Genomic DNA, 19,861 nt, shown 5'->3' on the forward strand with positions numbered 1-19,861 from the left:
TTTCATAGGATGATCAAACACGAAGAAAAGCAGGACTCCTGTTCCTTTAATAGCAGCATAAAGAGATTTTAGCAGTTGCCAAAATACTTGTTTTGCACAACTATTAAAGTGATGTGAGGCCAGTCCTAATGTACATCTGGTCAACCATGTTTTGGACTTTATGGTACTCAATGATAAACAGGATTGCTATATTGCAGCCCAGAGATCGCCCAAATATTGTAAATTCCATGATGCCACAGGAGATGAAGCAGCCATAGCTTTCTCTCACCTGGTGCTGCCCCAAGCATCCCTGCTCAAGACTGCTGTTTGTGTAACCTGCAAAGTAATTTTTTTGTAATTTAAGTTTTCCAAGGTTTGTCCTCGTAGTCTTTGGATGTGACTTATGAGAGTGCACCTGTATCCTTAAACAGCGCTTGAGAAAGAGTTATCAAAAAGCCAGTGGAAGGCAAACTGAAAAAGGGGCAGACCGGAAACATCCCTATTGTGGCCCTAGTCAAGGGTGGGGTTGGAGGCTTTTCATGGCATGAAGATACACACCTTATTGCCTGCTAATGTCAGCACAGGAAGTTGCACAGGAGCTGATAAACACATTGGCTGTCCTCCCTACTGATGTTTGTGAACCATCTAAAGCAGTGGTTCCCAACCTTTTTTTGACCAGGGACCACTAGGACTTCTTTGTTCGGTGCAGGGACCCCAAGGTTCAAAATAAAAATTCTGAGAATTTGAAAATAAACTTTAATCATAGCTGTTAGTTAAACATTAAACTTAGAATAATATTTGAATATATTTTTTTATAAAAGAGAACTTAATTATAAGCAAAGCAGAAAACCTTGTTCGCATAAATAAGTTGTGGAGAAGAGCATAAGATATCGCAAGGCGAATCCCCGAACTGTAGGATATGAAATTGCTTTTTTACACCAGAACTCTTCAAGAGAAACTGATTCAAACGCATCATTACAGTGCCTATCACTTTGGAATTCAATGAGCTCTTCCTGGATTTCTTCTGCAACCTCTTCAACAGCAATACCAAAAGGATTGCGAAGCAGCTTTTGGATATCTTTTGATTCGGTCTGGTTATATTTCGGGAACTTTATAACTTTGTTTCGCAGACCTTAATTTAGTTCTCGTGGACCCCTGGTCCACGGACCCCCGGTTGGGAACCAGTTATCTAAAGACTAGGGTTTTCAGTAGGCTTGTAAGAAACACGTCCTGTACCTCTAAAAGGCCTTGACCTGGATGGCCCAGGCTAGCCTGATCTCGTCAGATCTCAGAAGCTAAGCAGGGTCAGCCCTGGTTAGTATTTGGATGGGAGACCACCAAGGAACACCAGGGTTGCTGTGCAGAGGAAGGCACTGGCCTTTCTCTGATAGTCTCTTGCCAACTACCTCTGATAGTCTCTTGCCATGAAAACCCCAAAAGGGGTCGCCATAAGTCGGCTGCGACTTGACAGCACTTCACACACACACACACACACCTCTCTAAAAGAGGCTTAAAGTGTGGAAATGGGCACCTGAAGCTTTTCATGGTATGGAAGTACCATCTTCAAGTATTTGAAGGGGCTGTCATATAGAGGATGGTGACGAGTTTTCTGTTGCCTCAGAAGGTCGGACCAGAACCAACGGGTTGAAATTAAATCAAAAGAGTTTCCATCTAGACATTAGGAAGGTTTTTCTAACAGTTAGAGCAGTTCCTCAGTGGAACAGGCTTCCTCTGGAGGTGGTGAGCTCTCCTTCCCTGGAGGTTTTTAAGAAGAGGCTAGATGGCCATCTGTCAGCAATGCTGATTCTATGACCTTAGGCAGGTGATGAGAGGGAGGGCATTTTGGCCATCTTCTGGGCATGAAGTGGGGATCACTGGGGGTGTGGGGGGGAGGTAGTTGTGAATTTCCTGCATTGTGCAGGGCGTTGGACTAGATGACCCTGGTGGTCCCTTCCAACTATGAATCTACAAGTAAATAATATCACCTGGTCAATAACATTCCATTAAAGAGACAGGGCATTTTTTCTCTCCAGGCAACCCTTCCAGCCATCTCACAACATAACCATGAAAGTCACCCCCTTGAGGCCTTAGCAGTATCTCCTCATTCTCAGAAGTCTGAAAATGCAAAGCATAGTAAACATGGTGTTTACTAAGAGCCTTTTGTAAGAGTCTTTCTTCTGTCTCCTGCCATCTTAACAGTTAACAAGAAGAAATAAAGCAAATCCAGGCCTAAATAATGAGTCCCAGAAGGATTCATCACTTAGGTCTGGATTTGCTTTATTTGTTTATATGTGTTCACCTGACACTGCAAAATCAACAAAGTCTTATAAGCTTTCATGTATGAAATGGTATCCTAAGTCAGCTGGTATGTATATACAGAGAAGGAACAGAAGTTTGTAAACACTGGAGCATAAACACACAAGACATTCAAAGGGCAGCTGTAGGTTCCTCACACTACTTTGTCAAGTCCAAATGTATGCAAGATAAAATCAGCGTGACCCAATTTCAACAGCAGCCAGTTAGCGCAGCAAGAAGGAAATGTGTTTATTGTGTCTGCGCTCTGCTTTTAAACTGGGTTTTCAAAGAAGTTTATATTTTTAAAAAGGTAACAACGGGCAAGTCTTTCTTTGGAGTTTGAACCACACATGACAGAGAGACATGGTCCACGCATGACATGACACTCCCTTTGGTGACCTCACTGATGGCATTTGGGAACTGGAGGGAGGGGGTCCTCAGCTAGATTGGGTCAAGGCCCAATGGAGGGGCGCACTCCACCCTGCACTCTCTTGGCCACCCCAATTACAACTCAGCCTGAATTCATTAGTGTCAAATGTGCTAATGAATGAAGTAAGTAGTATCTCTATTAAATAATGCCCCTAAGAAATGTTTCCAAACATAAATGAATTTCTCCTGTGATGGGAGCCAACTTGTATTAGTAATCCTATTCTGCTAGCTCTTCAGCGTCATGACTTCATGACTCAGGGTTTTCTGACTGAAAGAGAGCACGTCAAAGCCCTGATTTCTGCAGGTTTTGGCCAGGGTACAAGCTGAGCATCCAGCGAAATGTGCAATGAATGGTGTTTTAGTGGGTGTTGGGGCGTGTGCATCGGATTTCACAAAACTATTTTTTGCCTTGGCATCCTCCAAGGCTGGACAAAAGGCACATTCAGCAACTGTTAAAGTGAGCTTCCTGGTGACTAAAGGGCCTCCAAAGCAGAGTTTCCGCAGCTCCCTAAACCCATAATACAACCAGGAGGAAATACACAAGACAGCAACCTTTGAAATTGCTCTTTTTCCTGCTTGGTTTTATCCATGAGCATGGCAAAAATGCTTTCAGTTGTGTGTGACTGGGGCTGCTTTGCGCGGAAGGGGGTAAAGGGTTAAGCCAGCAACGGAGAGCACGATGTCTCATTTAAAAAGAAAATACTGACAGCCTGTTACTCACTGGTATGTTACATCACAAGAACTTGACTCCTGAATCTGATCATTCATACTTCAACAGCAGAAAATTTTGCTCTGATATAAATCAGGACTTTTTTTACAATGCTTTGAAATGTCCCAAATTTCCCCTTTTTGATTTGATTGCAGAATGCTCATCATTATGACAGGTGGGTGTTGCATGAAGGGACAACTTACATATTGCAATCTGGAATACATATCTCCCTGTTTCTGAAACCAGTACCCAGCTTTTAGCTCTTGTTCACCCTAAGTGTAAACTCTGGCAGAATGGTGGAGACTGGCTATTGTATAGCTGTAGCTGTTGGCTGATCCCATATTTGTTGGGTTAATGGTTAAGAATAGTGAGCCCTGTGGCACAGAGTGGTAAGCTGCAGTACTGCAGTCCAAGCTGTGCTCACAACCTGAGTTCAATCCCGACGGAAGTTGGTTTCAGGTAGCCGGCTCAAAGTTGACTCAGCCTTCCATCCTTCCAGCTTGCTGGGGGTAAAGGGAAGACGACTGGGGAAGGCACTGGCAAACCATTCTGTAAACAAAGTCTGCCTAGTAAACGTCGGGATGTGACATCACCCCATGGGTCAGGAATGACCCGGTGCTTGCACAGGGGACCTTTACCTAATGGTTAAGAATGGTTGGTTGATGTATCCTCAATGTGTGCTAATTGTTAAGAGAAAGTCTGCTGTGATGTATCCATAAGAGCTTGGAGCTGGTGGGGCAGGGGGCGGGCAGATGAAGAAACTGGAAGAGATAGAAATAGAGCCTTCTGTGAACTGGTTAGAGCCCCTTAGGGGAGTGCAGAATCTGTTTCTCTCAGGATGTGATGTGAGGTAGCAGATTGGTTGCCATGTAGGAGTCTCTGTGCCTCTACCTGAGATCTGCATGCATATTTCTAAATAAAACAAATACTATAAAAATGCCGCAAGTTTCCAGAGTTTTTCTGGCACCAACGCAGGAAGTATTGCCCCACTGGTAGTATTACAGGAAGTGGTGCAGGGCAGATGCCACCAAACTTCTCCTGGCCCTCAGCAGTTCTAGCCACTCACTCTGCAGAATGTTCCTATCTTGTAGTCCATTTCTGGGCCTAACTTTCAGAGTCTTTTATGGCATTCTGATGAACCCAAACACCACATTTGCTCATACCTGGTTTACTGTGTTCAACAGAGACTATTCCCAAGTAAAAGTCCATGGGATTACATCATTTCAGGATTCTATTGTCTCATTCACCTGCATATATAGGCTAGGTTTTAGTCTTCTGTTCCATAAATATGGACTTCCACGGGATCCCTGTCTGTATCTAAGCATTTCAAGCAATGGTTTGTGGATCAAATTGTGTTGGACTTAGCATTCCCTACTGTGGTTCAGGAAATTCCTAGAGATTGAGAGGGAGGAGGAAGAATAAGAATTGGTTTTTATATGCTGACTTTCTCTACCACTTAAGGGAGACTCAAACCGGCTTGCAATCACCTTCCCTTCCCCTCCACACAACAGACACCCTGTGAGATAGGTGGGGCTGAGAGAGCTCTAACAGAGCTGTAACTTACCCAAGGTCACCCAGCTGGCTCCATGTGTAGGAGTGGGGAAACAAATCCAGTTCACCAGATTAGCCGCCGCTGCTCATGTGGAGGAGTGGGGAATCAAACCCATTCTCCAGATCAGAATTCACCGCTCCAAATCACCGCTCTTAACCACTACACCACGCTGGCTCTCCTAAGGAAGAGTGCTCAGTGGGGATGTGATGCTGTAGAATCCATCCTCTGAAACTGCAATTTCATCCAAGGGAACTGATCTATGTAGCCTGGAGATCAGTTGTAACCTGGGCAAACTCCAGGCCCTACCTGGAGGTTGGCAACCCTAGCTGGACCACAGTTCCCAGGAGACCAGAACATAGTACACTTGTAGTGTGAAGGACAAAGGTTTCAGCTAGATAGGAATTTCCCTCACTTTCTTTATTGTTTCCAAATATTCTAGGCCCCAAATGGCTGGTGGGCTTTGCTGTGCTTTGAGAATAGCAGATACAATCTGAGCCACTTTGTGCTTAACTGAATTATTTATTTACAAAAGCTATTTGGAAGATCCAGGACTAATTTAGACTCATACAATCAAATAACTAAACAAATATAAAAGCTTGTTTCTTCAGCCTAGTTTTTCCTGTGAACTTCAGAAGACAGCTGCTACTCAATTACGGTAGCTACTTGAAACAATAGTGTCTATCTTGCTGAATTACAGTGCTGTGAAACAGCTGTAAAGTTCCCATAAACTCACTCCTGAAGACTGCAGTAAGACAGAACAGCCGTATATAAATCCTGGGGGACTGAATGAGTTATGATGCAGTGATATAAAACCTTCCAGGCCCCACTGTTGGAAGCTGCTGGCAAATTATATCCCCCAGGTTAAGGTCTCCATGCAGTGTCTTGCCTTCCCTGGAATATAGCTGCCACTTACTCTTTACTGCCCTTTGCCCTGCAACACAGCCTGCCTACATAAATGATTCTTGTTGATGTGAAAGTCTTAAAATCAAAAATGCAGGATTTCAATTTCACAGTTTGAAGGCAGTCTCATAAATCTGGAATGGTGAGACAGGAGCTGATTCATGGTTGTTGCTGTGTTGTTGTTGTTTTTACAAAAAGGGAAACTAGACTCAGCAGAAACAGCCACCAGAAAAGGCCATCAATTGCAGTTTGGGAAAGCAAAGCAAGGAACCAACATTTTGCAAGCTGACGAAGACTGGCACAAGGTCAGCAGCCCTCGCTTCTACAAGAGGGGAGTAGCAATTCCTGGAAATAACCTCTTTCTCTCTGGGGTGTGTGTGTGTCTGTTTGAGTCATGAGAAGAGATTTAGGAAGGTGGTAGAATTTTGTTAAAAGAGGTGAAAGGAGCTGTAGCACAGTGGTAGAACATACATTTTGATGGACTGACTTATTGGATTTTGTATACAGAAGGTCCCAGATTCAAGCCCTGGCATCTCCAGTTAAAGGATAGCAGGTTGCATTAGTAGGAGAGATCCTTGTTTGTCAGAGAGCTGCAACCGACCACAGTAAACAACACTGGGCTAGATGGACCAGCGAGAGCCGGTTCGGTGTCAATCTCAACGTTGATTTGGGGAAGCTTGTACCACCAGTGGGTGGTTTCTGTCTAAGCCTAAAGTACATGCATGCTCTGCCCTTTCCCAGCCTTGTTTGAGGATAGAAGGAAAGGGGTTCTGATTCTGGCAACACTCCAGGACTTTTAAGAAAGGTCAGCTCCTTTAAGAGGCAATCCCTGTACAGCAGGGGTGGGGAACCTTTTTTCTGCCAAGGGCCATTTGGATATTTATAACATCATTCACGGGCCATACAAAATTATCAACTTAAAAATTAGCCGACCAAGCCCCAAGCAGGCAGCTGCCCCAGATGACACCCCCCCGGCGTGGGCAAACAGACAGGCATCCAACCGGTGGCGCACTCGCCCACCTGGTGGCACAGAATGGTCTGTTGCACCAGCTGGGCATAGCCATCCAGCCACACACCAGAGTTGCTCCTGCTTTACATGGTTGGGGCCGGATTGTACAGCCGGCTCCTGCTACCTCCGCCTACAGGGATGAAATGAGGACACACTGGCTAAGAACTCCCCCCGCCCCCGCGCATTCTGGCCCTGCCCCCTTTAACCCCTTTATTGTCACCACTTCCACCCCCAGCCCTCTTCTAGTACAGAGGGAATACGTTTCTCCATGGCCTGGGTGGGAAAGGATTAATACAGTTTCTTGAGCAGTCCAACATAGCTAACGACTCTTCTGCAAAGGGGAAAAAAAGGTTCCTTTTCTCGGTAAAGCAAACTCACATCAACCTTGAATAGAGGCTATTCCTGTCCACGGGAGGGGGCTGATCGCCAGTCTTAGATCCTTCTGAGCTAGAGATCTGATCTGCCAGGACCCACGAAGGGCCAGACCAAATGATTTCGCGGGCCTTAAACTGCCCCCGGGCCTGACGTTCCCCACACCTGCTGTACAGGGATGCTGAGAAGGGGAACTAGGGGGACAAAACTGCTGGGTCGCTGCTCACCTGGGGGATGATCAAGCTGAGTAAATCATGTGATTTGTTTTCATATGAAGTTTGGGTTGGGTCTGGATTGTGTGAGGGAGCCCCACAGGGAACCTTTGTCTGGGAGGCCCATAGTGGTTCTTGGCAGCCCTGACCCCCAAACCACTGCACACAGGACACTTCGTATGAACCATCTCTGACCGACCTGGCCTCTTGGATATTACTTTCTAAGGAACCAGGGAAGCCTGGTACAAAGTTAATTGGACCCACAGGGTGGCCGTGGAGGGCAGTGCTTCAGTTTCCTCTTGTGGGTTTGAGGGCTAACGACTGCTCTGGATTATTTTATTTCAGCAGCAGGATGAATGCATTAGAATTTAGCCTCGTAGAGCAATCAAAACATCCAGGAATTCAAAGCCTGGGCCAAAAATGTTGCTGATGCATCCTCAGAGGGTGTAGATGTAAGAGGGATCAATGTCACCACATGATTTAGAGCAACAGCAAAATCTGTCCAAATATGCAGACGCAGTGAAAGAAGTGACATCATGGTCTACTTATGCCACTGTTCGCCTATTGTAGACCAAAGCCACAAAAAGTTGTATTTGATTTGAAAACAGGCGTTTGGATAAAAATAAAGGGCTCAGCATATATAGAGATGGATGGGATGTGCATGTGTCAGGGATAAGTGGTCAAATTCAGCCTTTTAGGGCATAGCCACAACGCAGACTTAAACTTCTTTAACAGTCATTTTGGGATGGTGAGGCAGGGCTCTCTGGCAAAGAATTATGAGCACTTTGCCAAACTACAGTTCCAGGGACGCTATGGGGAAAATCATCAATGAGCAATTCTACACATTGTACAAACCAAGGAAGGATGATATGTTAGAAGACTTCTGGGATGTCACTTCAGATTGGTGATAGGGGTCTCTTTTTTAATGTTCCCCCATGGTAAAAAGCACTCAACATGTAAACTAGCGCTGCAATCCTAAACTGAATTACACCCTCTAAACCCATTTATTTCTTTTTTTTTATAATAATTTTATTGGTTTTTATAATACAAATTTTCCATGATAGTAAACAACAATAAAAGCAATATGAAATTCAAAATCAAAATTCTAACTCTATGTTGTTATAATTTCTTGAATTCATAACAAAAAAAACAAATTAGAGGAAAATTTATGACTTCCCAATCACCTCTCTCCGCCTCTTAATAAAATATTCATCCCATCGTAATTGGTCTGATCTTAACTGTTATAAATTCATTTAACTTTCATAGAACATTTTCTATTAATCTAAATGATTATAACTCTTACTATTAATTGTATCTTCTAGATCAGATTAATAAGTATTCTTCCATTTCCCCCAGTTTTAATTCATATTCACAGTATTTCATCCAATCCTCCCATTCCCCTAAGAATCGAACTTTGTCTTTTTCATTTAAAATGGCTGTAAGTTTTGCCATTTCCACCAATTCGAACATTTTCCCAATCCAGTCTTTTTTCTCGGGAATTTCTGCCCCCTTCCATTTTGCTGCATAAAGCAGTCTCGCAGCTGTTGTAGCATAAATCAAAAAAGTTCTTTGTATTAACAAGTCGTCAGGTATCATACTTAATAGCATCATTTCTGGTGTTTTGGGTATTTTTTTTGTACTATTAGTCTCAGTTCATTGTATATCATATCCCAAAAGTCTTTAGCTTTATCACAAGTCCACCACATATGGTGAAAGGAACCAATTTCCTTATTGCATTTCCAACATTTGGGGGATGTCACTTTATATTTCGTTTTCGTGGCTTCTGTGCAGTCCCACATGGGACTGCGCAGGCGCAGGCCAGCCACGGAAAAGATTAGCAGAGCTTCTAGAAGAGTTAGCTCCCAAGGAGCGCTCCCCTCCCCCTCCCGTCAGGGCCCCAGCCTTAACGGCTCTTCCCGCCCAGGAGTCACCTGACCGGAGGGGGTGGGGAGCACTCTTCCCTCAGTTCTCATTCTGCCGCCGCGGAGAGAACAGCGTTTGATTGAGCTTCGTCTATTATAGTGAAACTGAGGTAAAAGTTTTTTGATTTTTACCCCAGAAGGATTTGAATTTATGGACATGGCCCTATTTAAGAAGTGCCGCACATGCGGTACGAAGATGGCTTCATCTGATGAGCATAATGACTGTCTCCTGTGTCTGGGCGAGGGTCATGTGGTGGCGGCTTGTAAGGCCTGTGCACTTTTTACTCATAAGTGCCGCCAACACAGAGCAAAAAAATTGATGGCGGCCCTGTATGAAAAATCGCTCCGCCCGGAGCAGGCCTCGAGGCCCAGCTCTCTTGACCCCGCTTCCTCATCTAAAAGATCTGTCTCTCAGGCGAGAGAAGATAGGGCCATGTCTGAACCACCGTCGAAAAAACACAAAGATAAAAAGAAGAACCCTGCTTCGCCGAGATCAAAGAAAACGGGAGAGTCTGTTCGATCGGCCCCGGAGAGTTCTGCCATGATTAGGCCTTCGACGTCGACTGCGACGCCGTGTGCGCCGGATAGACCGGTCGACGTCGGTAGATCGTCGCCGAGGCATCGAGCTCCCTCGCGGAGAGGATCAAGATCTCCGAGGCTGACGTCGGCCTCACCTCGCCGCCGTTCTCCGCTGAGTAGAGGCTCAACGCCCCCTAATGATCGGGGTCGGAGCCCACGCCAGTGCCTGCAGAGTGCAATTGCACCTGCCTTAAGGCCCCCTCGTCCCCCATCGCCTTCGGGGGTTGAGGTACGTTCCTCGTCGTCGGAGGAAGACGTCTTGGAAGTTCCCGGGATTGCCATCTCGGACTCGGAGGAGCCTTTGGCGTCGGACGCGTGTCGGAGGGATTATATCCCGTACCACGACTGGGGCCCATGGGGGTACTGCCCTCCCCCATGGTATCCACGATTCAACTACATCGACCCTCGACGCCAATTCGACATCGACTACTATCATCGTCGAGTCGACGCCGACAGCTTTCACCGGAGTGACGACGGGACCTACCACCGACGTCGAGGTGACGCTGTTCCAGACCACTACCAGCGTACGCCGGTCCTCCCTCCAACTTTCGCTGATGCCCCTCCTCGACGCCATAAGGTTTCCAGACCTCCGGCGAACACGGCATCGACTTCGGCGGTCTTGGCTCCCCTCCCTTCGACGTCGACAGCGATCGGCGCCGAGGAGCTACTGTCTTCGGCAACTTCGACATCGAGGCCCAGGCAAGTCGCCGAGGTCGACCTCAGTGACGCCGACGCCGACCGGGACTCGGAGTCCTCTTCGGAGGGCACTTCTCTGCCATCCCCGGACGATGTTGTGGGAGACCCCACACCGGTTTCCCCCACAGAGGACCTGAGGGTTTTTTCTGAGCTGTTGCTACGCATGGCTAAGGTGTTAGGGTTATCAGCCATTCAAGCAGACCCTAGACCGTCTGACCCCATTATGGGGGTTCTCTATAGCCCTGATACAGGCCCGGCCAAACTACCCATGGTCAAGGGCATTAAAGAGGTAGCCATGGCGACTTGGCAGAGGCCAGCGTCAGTTGTGGCTTCAATTAAGAAAATAGAGAATCTTTACAAGATTAATGAGGAGGATGCTGAGTTTCTTTATAAACACCCACAGCCCAACTCCATCATTACTGAAGTGCTTGCGGCAAAATATAAATCGGGCGCCCACTCTGCTCCCCTGGATAAGGAGGGGCGTAAATTAGACGGGCTAGGCCGGAAGCTTTATTCTTCGGCTGCTCTGGGCATTCGTATTGCCAACTTTGGTGCCCTAATGGGGAGATATCAGATGTCCTTATGGGACAGGATATCTGAGGTGTTCGATTCTCTGCCCGAGGAGAAGAGAGTTTTCTTGAAGGGCCTCCAATCTGAGGGCCAGAGGCTGGGAAGGAACCAGATCGCTCTCTCACGCCATATGGCGGACGCCTCGGGTAGGAGCATGGCGTCGAGTATTGTTCTCCGCCGTCACTCTTGGTTAAGGGCATCCACACTGGCCCCTGATGTCAAGGCAAGAATAGAGGACATGCCTTTTGACGTGAAAGCGTTGTTTTGCGATTTAACTGATGAAGTGTTACATAATCTTCGCAAACAAAAGGCAACAGCAAAGTCCTTGGGGGTTACTCAGCAGACCGGGCCTTCCTACAGACCCAGGCCTTTCTATAGGCACTCTCAAACTTATTATTCGGGAAGGGCTCACAGGCCTCAATCCTGGGGTTACCAGCAATCCCAGTCCCGTCAATTCCCCACGGCTCAGCAGGACAAGAGGTTCACCCCTAGGAGTAGGGGTAAAAAAGGAAGTTACCCCCCACGAGACAACCAGGGGGGAAAGAAGAACCTTTCCTGACTAACTAGTTTAGGATTACCAATCCCAGTTCTATCTAGCCCTGTTATGGAGGATTTGCCTAGATCTGGTTCAGTTGTGCCAATGTTCTTTGAACGTTTGTTCCCCTTCTTGAGTAAATGGTTGCAAATTTCCAATGACTCCTGGGTGTTGAATATTATCTCATCAGGGTACTTCTTGGAATTCACTGATGCACCACCGTGCTCTTATCCCAGCCCAGAATTGGGCAGGTTTTCTATGCAACTGTTTCAAGAGGTACAAGCCTTGCTGCTAAAGGGAGCGATTCAGATTGTTCCACCCACTGAGTCACAATTAGGCTTCTACTCCAAATATTTCTTGATTGACAAGAAAGGTGGAGGGAAGAGGCCCATTATGGACCTGAGAGATCTTAATGAATACGTCCAGTTCAGGAGGTTTAGGATGTTATCCTTACGTGACATTTTACCCCTCCTCTCACCTGACATGTGGTTTGCAGTGGTAGACCTCAAGGATGCATACTTCCATATTGCAATCCACAAGAAATGTAGGAAGTATCTTAGATTTACATGTCAGGAGGTGACCTACGAGTATACTGTTTTACCGTTTGGGTTATCTTCCGCCCCACGTGTCTTCACTAAAGTAATGTCGGAAGTAATAGGGTTTCTGACATTACAAGGTTGCACCATCTACCCCTATCTAGATGACTGGTTGGTGGTGGACACATCCCCGCAAAATTTAATCGCATCTCTCACGAAAGTGAGGGATACTTTGGGCAATCTTGGCTTAGTTATTAATTTTGAGAAATCCCGTCTCATTCCTTCCAAGAGGGTGGAATTCATTGGAGCTACCCTAGACGCAGACGCGCATTCGGCTTTCCTACCATTACCTAGGATTAGAGCCATCAAAAAGTTGGTGCGGTATTTTTCATCACAGAGGTATCAAAAAGCAGTGACTATTCAGAAGTTGTTGGGGCTCATGTCATCGACTACTGCAGTAGTCCCCTATGCTAGGTTACGCATGAGACCCCTCCAAAATTGGTTCTTGAGGGCTTTCAGAATCAACGTTGACCCTCAAGGGAAAATGTTGTCTATCCCCAGAGTGGTTATTCGCTCCTTGGCGTGGTGGGCACAGGAGTCCAACCTCCTCAAGGGTATCAGTTTCGGGGTCATCTCACATGATCTCCAAGTGTTTACTGATGCCTCCATGGGAGGTTGGGGGGCTCATTGCGGATCCCTTATGGCTAAAGGAAGATGGACCCCCCAGCAAGCCTCCTCGCATATTAATCTGTTGGAGCTGAAGGCTATTAGATTTGGCCTCCTTTCTTTTGCAGATGTTCTCGCACAAAAGAATGTGCTCGTCGCAACAGACAACACCACAGCTATGTTTTATATAAACAAGCAAGGGGGCACCAATTCCCTAGCTTTATGTCGGGAGGCATCCCGCATATGGGAGTGGGCGATAGAACATCAAATATCCCTCACAGCCATACACGTGGCGGGCTGTTCCAACACTACAGCGGACGCCCTAAGCAGGGATGTGTCCTTAGATCACGAATGGTCCATCCCTTTTTCCTTTCTCAACCCTATTTTCCTCACTTGGGGTTGGCCGGAGGTAGATCTTTTCGCTACAAGCGACAACACACGATGCCCGCAGTTCTGTTCAAGGGCAGCACGGGAGAGGTCGTCTCTAGGAGACGCTTTTCAACTCCCGTGGTCAACAACCCTGATGTATGCCTTCCCGCCTATTCCCCTGATCCCCAGAGTATTAGGGAAAGCCCTCCAGGAGGAAGCCAACTTGATCATGGTAACCCCCTTTTGGCCAAAGAGGCCATGGTTTCCAACCCTCTGGAACATGTCTCATCAGACATACATCAGGTTTCCCGACTCCCCCTCTCTACTGACCAGGGGACGGGTACTACACCACAACCCATCCGCTCTCAGTCTAACGGCATGGAGGATCACCCCGTGACTCAGTGGTCGGACAGGGTTGCCCATGTCCTCCTCTCTGCACGTAAGCCTTCCACCAGAAGATCGTATTCGCTTAAATGGTCACGATTTTCCGAATGGGCTTTGTCGCAGGACAGTGTACCACAACACTGTAAATTACCGCAGTTGTTTGAGTACCTTCTATCCTTAAAGGACAGTGGACTATCTAATTCGTCCATCAAATGTCATTTGGCAGCTATTTCCGCCTTCCATGACGGAATAGACTCTTGTTCTCTATTTTCAAATAAACTTTGTAAGAGATTTCTGAAGGGCCTCCAGAATTTATTTCCCCAGATGCACGCTCCAGTCCACCAATGGAGCCTTTCTTTGGTCCTGTCACACCTAACGTCTAAGCCCTTCGAACCCATGGCTTCTTGTGATGTGTCCATGTTGTCCTACAAGACTGCCTTTTTGTTAGCCATCACATCGGCCAGAAGGGTCAGCGACCTGAGGGCCTTAAGAGTGGATCCACCTTTTACAAAGTTCTTTTCAAATAGGGTTGTCCTTCGGCCGAGTTTAGCCTTTCTACCTAAGGTGGTGTCAAAATTCCATCTCTCGCAGGATATCACCCTACCTGTGTTTTTCCCTGCCCCACAATCCCCTTCGGAGCAACAATTACATACCTTGGATGTGCGTAGAGCACTTCTGTTCTATTTACAAAGAACCAAACCTTTCAGACAGGACGACAATCTGTTTATTTGTTTTAAGGGGACACATAAGGGTAAAGCAGTCTCCACTCACACACTCTCTAGGTGGGTTGTGTCAGCCATTAGGTTGTCCTATCAGTCAGCAGGGGTAGAATGCCCTCTGAACCTGCATGCACATTCCACGAGAGCACAAGCGGCCTCTGCTGCGTTCGCCTCGACGGTCGACATCTCGGATATCTGCAAGGCTGCGACGTGGTCTACTCCGACGACCTTCATTCAGCACTATGCCATCGATGTCGACTCAAGAGCTGATGCGGCTGTGGGGAAAGCAGTGTTGAATACGTTATTCCGTTGACCATCCAACACCCACCTCCACAGTAAGTGAGCTTGCTATTCTCCCATGTGGGACTGCACAGAAGCCACGAAAACGAAAAACAGTGTTGCACTTACCTGTAACTGTTGTTCGTTGAGTGGTCTTCTGTGCAGGCACACATCCCTCCCTCCTTCCCCGCTGTGGGATGGCACCGTAAGAGTGTCTACTCCCCGCGGCGGCGTTAGGAGAACTGAGGGAAGAGTGCTCCCCACCCCCTCCGGTCAGGTGACTCCTGGGCGGGAAGAGCCGTTAAGGCTGGGGCCCTGACGGGAGGGGGAGGGGAGCGCTCCTTGGGAGCTAACTCTTCTAGAAGCTCTGCTAATCTTTTCCGTGGCTGGCCTGCGCCTGCGCAGTCCCATGTGTGCCTGCACAGAAGACCACTCAACGAACAACAGTTACAGGTAAGTGCAACACTGTTTATCTTTGCCATCTTCTTAGGTGTTAAATGCCATCTATACATCATTTTATAAATATTTTCTCGAATTGATTGCGCATTTATTCCTTTCAAGTCTTTTGACCAAAGTCTTTCCCATTTGTTTAAAGGAATATCATGTCCAATATTTTGAGCCCAATCAATCATAGTTGGTTTAATTGTCTCCTGCTCACAATATAATGTTAAGAGTAGATTGTACATTTTAGAGATCTAAACCCATTTATTTCAATTGACTTGACTGTAACTCTGTTTAGGATAACTCTGTTTAGCACTGTAAACCTTTCTTGCTGATGTGCTAGTTTTCCATACGCAGAGAGGGTTTAAAAAAACCCAGAGGGGAATACTAACAGTGGCCCTGTCCAAAAGGCTAACACCTCATATTATTCTCCATAATGTGTAGGATAATTTTTTAAGTGATGTAAGACCAGCATACATTTGCAGGGTAGACACATAATCTGCATCCTCCCTACAGGAAACAGACTTGGAGGCTGCAATATGTTGCAAACCACATCCCAGATAGAAAGCCTACATTATGTAACCACCCCTACAACACCTCTGATGCAAGACTGTGGCATGGGCGTGGCAGAAACATGCCCTCCATGGATTTTATTCCTTTTATTCTATCTAAGCATTTCTGTCTGGAAATGGGGGACTTGCCCATTTTTGAAAACATTTTGCAGTATTTCTAAACCCTATCACAGTGGATCAACCAGACACAATCATGGCACAAAAGAAATTAATGCGTATACAATGGGCAATAACTGTCTCTACATGTTCCCTTCAACTCTTTACAGCTATGCTATCTCCCACATGCATCCATCTTCTTCTCAAATTGTGTCACTGAAATTCTTAGTCTGAAGTCACTTTCTAAAGAGCAGGGAGGATGGGATGTATTGAAAAACCAGATTTTCTGCTTGGCTGTCCATTGATTCAGAAACCTAATAAAGCCCATTTAAAGCTACCTTTCTGTTTCCCCCCGCATACCAGCAGTGGGGCTAAAAAATCAGTGTGAATGGCATGTGTGGATTTCGCCTTAGTCCAGATTACAAGTGAGGAGGAAACAAGGGTGGGGGAGACTCCAAATCTTGAGCTAAATGATAGGTATGTAAAGACTACCTCTTCAGAAACTTCTCTTGGCAAGTATGCCTGGACAAGCCCTTTCATCACCTGTCAGTCATCACCTTGCACCTTTTGTATTTGGGTGTAACTTCCAGATAACAGTTATGTATTCTAAGTATGTTATAAGCAGCTGTCAGTCAAAACAGGATGAAAGGCTCTGGCTCAAAGAGAACTGTTGATTTTATCAGTCTGCACTGTTGCTTTATATTGAGTCAGACTATTAATCCATCTATCTCAGTTCTGTCTCCTTTGACTAACAGCATCTCTTCAGGGCTTCTGGCAAAGAAAGGTCTTTGCTAGCTCCTCCTATCTGAAACCTTTTAGTAGGTGATGCCAGGTATCGAACCTGGCACCTTTTGCAGGCATAGTACATGTTCTGCTATTAAACTACAGCCCATGCCTGGGCTGCAGAGATGATACCATAGAAAGGGCAATGCCAGACTAACATTCAAATTGTGAAAATAGCATGATAGGAGTTATAAGCTAATAATATGATATAGCAGGTAGTTGCGAGCACTGTTTGCATTCAGTGCATAGGCTCTTCTCCTGCTACACTGATCCATCCTTCTGTAGCTTCCAGGGTTGATTACTGCAATGTGCTCTGAGTGGGGCTGCCCTTGAAGATAGTGCAAAGGCTTTAATTGGTACAGAATAAGGCATATGGAGATATCACGGCTCAGTAGGGGAGTACCTGCTTTGTAGGCAGAATGCCCCAGGTTCAGTTGCTGACATCTTCAGTTAAAGAGTCTCAAGTGACAGGTGTTTTTCTACCCAGGATCCTGGAGAGCAGCTGCTTATCACAGTAGCCAATACTGAGCTGGATTGACTGATGGCATAAGGCAGCTTTAAATGCTCACCTTTCTACATTTGTGTAAGATTTGTTATTATTAGTTTGCTCTTCTGTAACTGGCCAATATTTTAATCCTATCTCTTCCTGGGCAGAGTAACCCATCTTGACTAGGTAAGCTTTTGAATCCAAGGGAGGGATTCATGAGATTCAAAAGGAGAGTTCCTCTTCTTTTTTCCTTTTTTCTTTTTTTATAAATTTTTATTAATTTTTATAACGTAACACATAAAAAAACAAATACAATAAAATAATAATAATATAATAATAATAAAAGAAAATTAACATAAGAAAAATACAAAAGAGTATCTATATATGTTAATTAATACATTCGTAGTTACAAATATAATAACCAAAGAGATACCCCCTCACCCCTCCACCCACCTTAAAACAGTGACCCATCACCCGACTTCCGAAGAAGTGTCTTAACAGTTTTAAAAACATCTATTAACAATTAAATATGAAAATATTAAAACTAGTTTCTATAACTCACTAATTAAAGTAGTAAAATCCATTTTTGCCAGTTTATCCCAATATATGGCGGCCTTTGCCCAAGTTTTTTTATATTCATCCATATCTTTTCCATGTAGGAATTTGGTTAATTTGGTCATCCTCATATACATCCATAATTTCTCTCTCCAGTCGTGAATTGAAGGTTTATTCACTTGCTTCCAAACTTTAGCTATTATAATCCTTGCAGCAGCAAAACTATATTGACAAATAACCCTATCATTATTAGACATTTTTTTGTGGAATTCCCAATAAACAGAATGCAGGTTTTCCTTTTACTCTACCATTGATAAAATTATTAATTTCCCTAATTACCTTTTCCCAAAAACTTTTATTTTTTTTACATATCCACCATACATGCATAAAAGTACCTTTCCTTTCCACATTTCCAACATAAATCCATATCTCCTTTTCTCATTTTAGATATTGTAATGCCTGTAATCATTATTATGATTATGTGTTCAGTTTGCATAATTGCTCTTCTGGAAAAGCTAGGCCTAAAGTATAAAAGCAGGTTTGGAATACTGTGTATTCATAATGCACACATGGAAGCTTTGGGAAGGTTGGCATCGGGGGGCCATGAATCAGCCAGCTCACACTGTCTGTGGCTGATACAGGCTTTCACCAGTAAGCAGCGTATCTTCGGAATTACCTTTCCGTTGAGGAATGTGGTATCTAGTTGCTTCCAAGATCACAAGACCTAGAGCTTGCCTAGAAACAACATCAGGCAAAATCTATAGGATAGTCTAATCAAAGTAAAGTATATCCCTAAAGTGTGATTGGGGCTTTTCTATGTCAATCTGCGTGTCAATAGCCATGGGCCTGCCCCCATATGAAAGCATAAAGGTTTGATGCTTCCTTTGTCTCTCTGGTGAGTACCCTGCATCTTAATTGTGGGCTATTTCACCCCAGTTCTGTTGTTTAGCTAAATAAAGAACTGATTGTAACCTCCTCTTAATTGTCTTTATTGGACTCTATGAGACGATTAGGCATTTCAATATCATCACAGGTGTTATGTACCATCTATAAAACATTTTATATAAGTTTTCTCTAATTTCATTAGTTATTGTAGATTTAAATTCTCTCTTCCATAAATTTTCCCATATTTCCAAATCAATATTAAATCCTAACTCCTTCATCCATTTCACCATTACTGGCTTAATTCTTTCTTGTTCTAAATTAGTTTCAATTAATAATTTATAAATTCTTCCTATCAATCCTTTATTTCCCTTTGTTAATATTTTTTTCCAGTTTGGATTTATTTTTATTAAATCCAACCTGATTATCTTTATTGAATATATCTTTTAATTTATAATACAAAAACCAGTCCTTAATATTAAGTTCTTCTCTACTTTTTAAAACCCATTCTCCCTCCTTACATTCAATAATTTCTCTATATACATCCATTTCTAAGTTTAAACGTATCCCTCTCTTCATATAAGCTTCTACTGGGTTGATCCATCCCGGGGTCTTATTTTCCAAAATCCTTCTATATTTTTTCCAAATTTGAAATAATCCAAATCTAATAATGTGCATATTAAAATCTTTATTTACCTTCTCCTTATCATACCATAAGTATGCATCCCATCCAAAACGTAAGTTAAAGCCTTCTAATTCTAATAATTTAATATTCTCTAACAAAATCCAGGTCTTTAACCAAGCGAAACAGGATGCCTCATAATACATTCTTAAATCTGGTAATCCTAAACCTCCTGTTTCCTTTAATTCAATTAAATTATTATATGCTGTTCTGTGTCTTTCCTTTCCCCATAGGAAATTTAAAATATATCTTTTCCACGTTTTAAATATTTTAACCCCTTTTATAATTGGTAGATTTTGAAATTAAAAAATCATTTTTGGTAAAACCATCATTTTAATTACCGAAATTCTACCCCATAACGATATAGGATTTCCCCCCAATTTTTCAAATCTGTAATAATTTGCTGCCAAATCTTAATATAGTTATTTTTAAATAAATTTAGATTATTTGAGGTTAACCAAATACCCAAATATTTTATTTTATGTTCAATAGAGAAGCCTGAACATTGTGATAGTTCTTGCTGCTGCAATAAAGTCATATTCTTAACCAATATTTTAGATTTATTTTTATTTATTTTAAAACCAGCAAGCTTTCCATAAACCTCAACCGTTTTGTTCCATTCTCCGATCTGACTAATCGGATTAGTTAAAA

General features: G+C 44.3%; 1 protein-coding gene across 1 annotated transcript in view; it reads left to right on the forward strand.

The window, feature by feature from the left end:
• Positions 1–9,392, forward strand: part of HORMAD2 (HORMA domain containing 2) — a 70,174-nt gene extending 60,782 nt beyond the window's left edge. The window contains exon 12 of the mRNA XM_056859051.1: positions 9,351–9,392. Within this exon, the coding sequence (XP_056715029.1) occupies positions 9,351–9,392 (42 nt within the window). The remainder of the gene's footprint in view (positions 1–9,350) is intronic.
• The last annotated feature ends 10,469 nt before the right edge of the window (positions 9,393–19,861 follow it).

The sequence above is a fragment of the Euleptes europaea genome, chromosome 13, assembly GCF_029931775.1.
Source record: "Euleptes europaea isolate rEulEur1 chromosome 13, rEulEur1.hap1, whole genome shotgun sequence".
NCBI lineage: Eukaryota > Metazoa > Chordata > Lepidosauria > Squamata > Sphaerodactylidae > Euleptes > Euleptes europaea.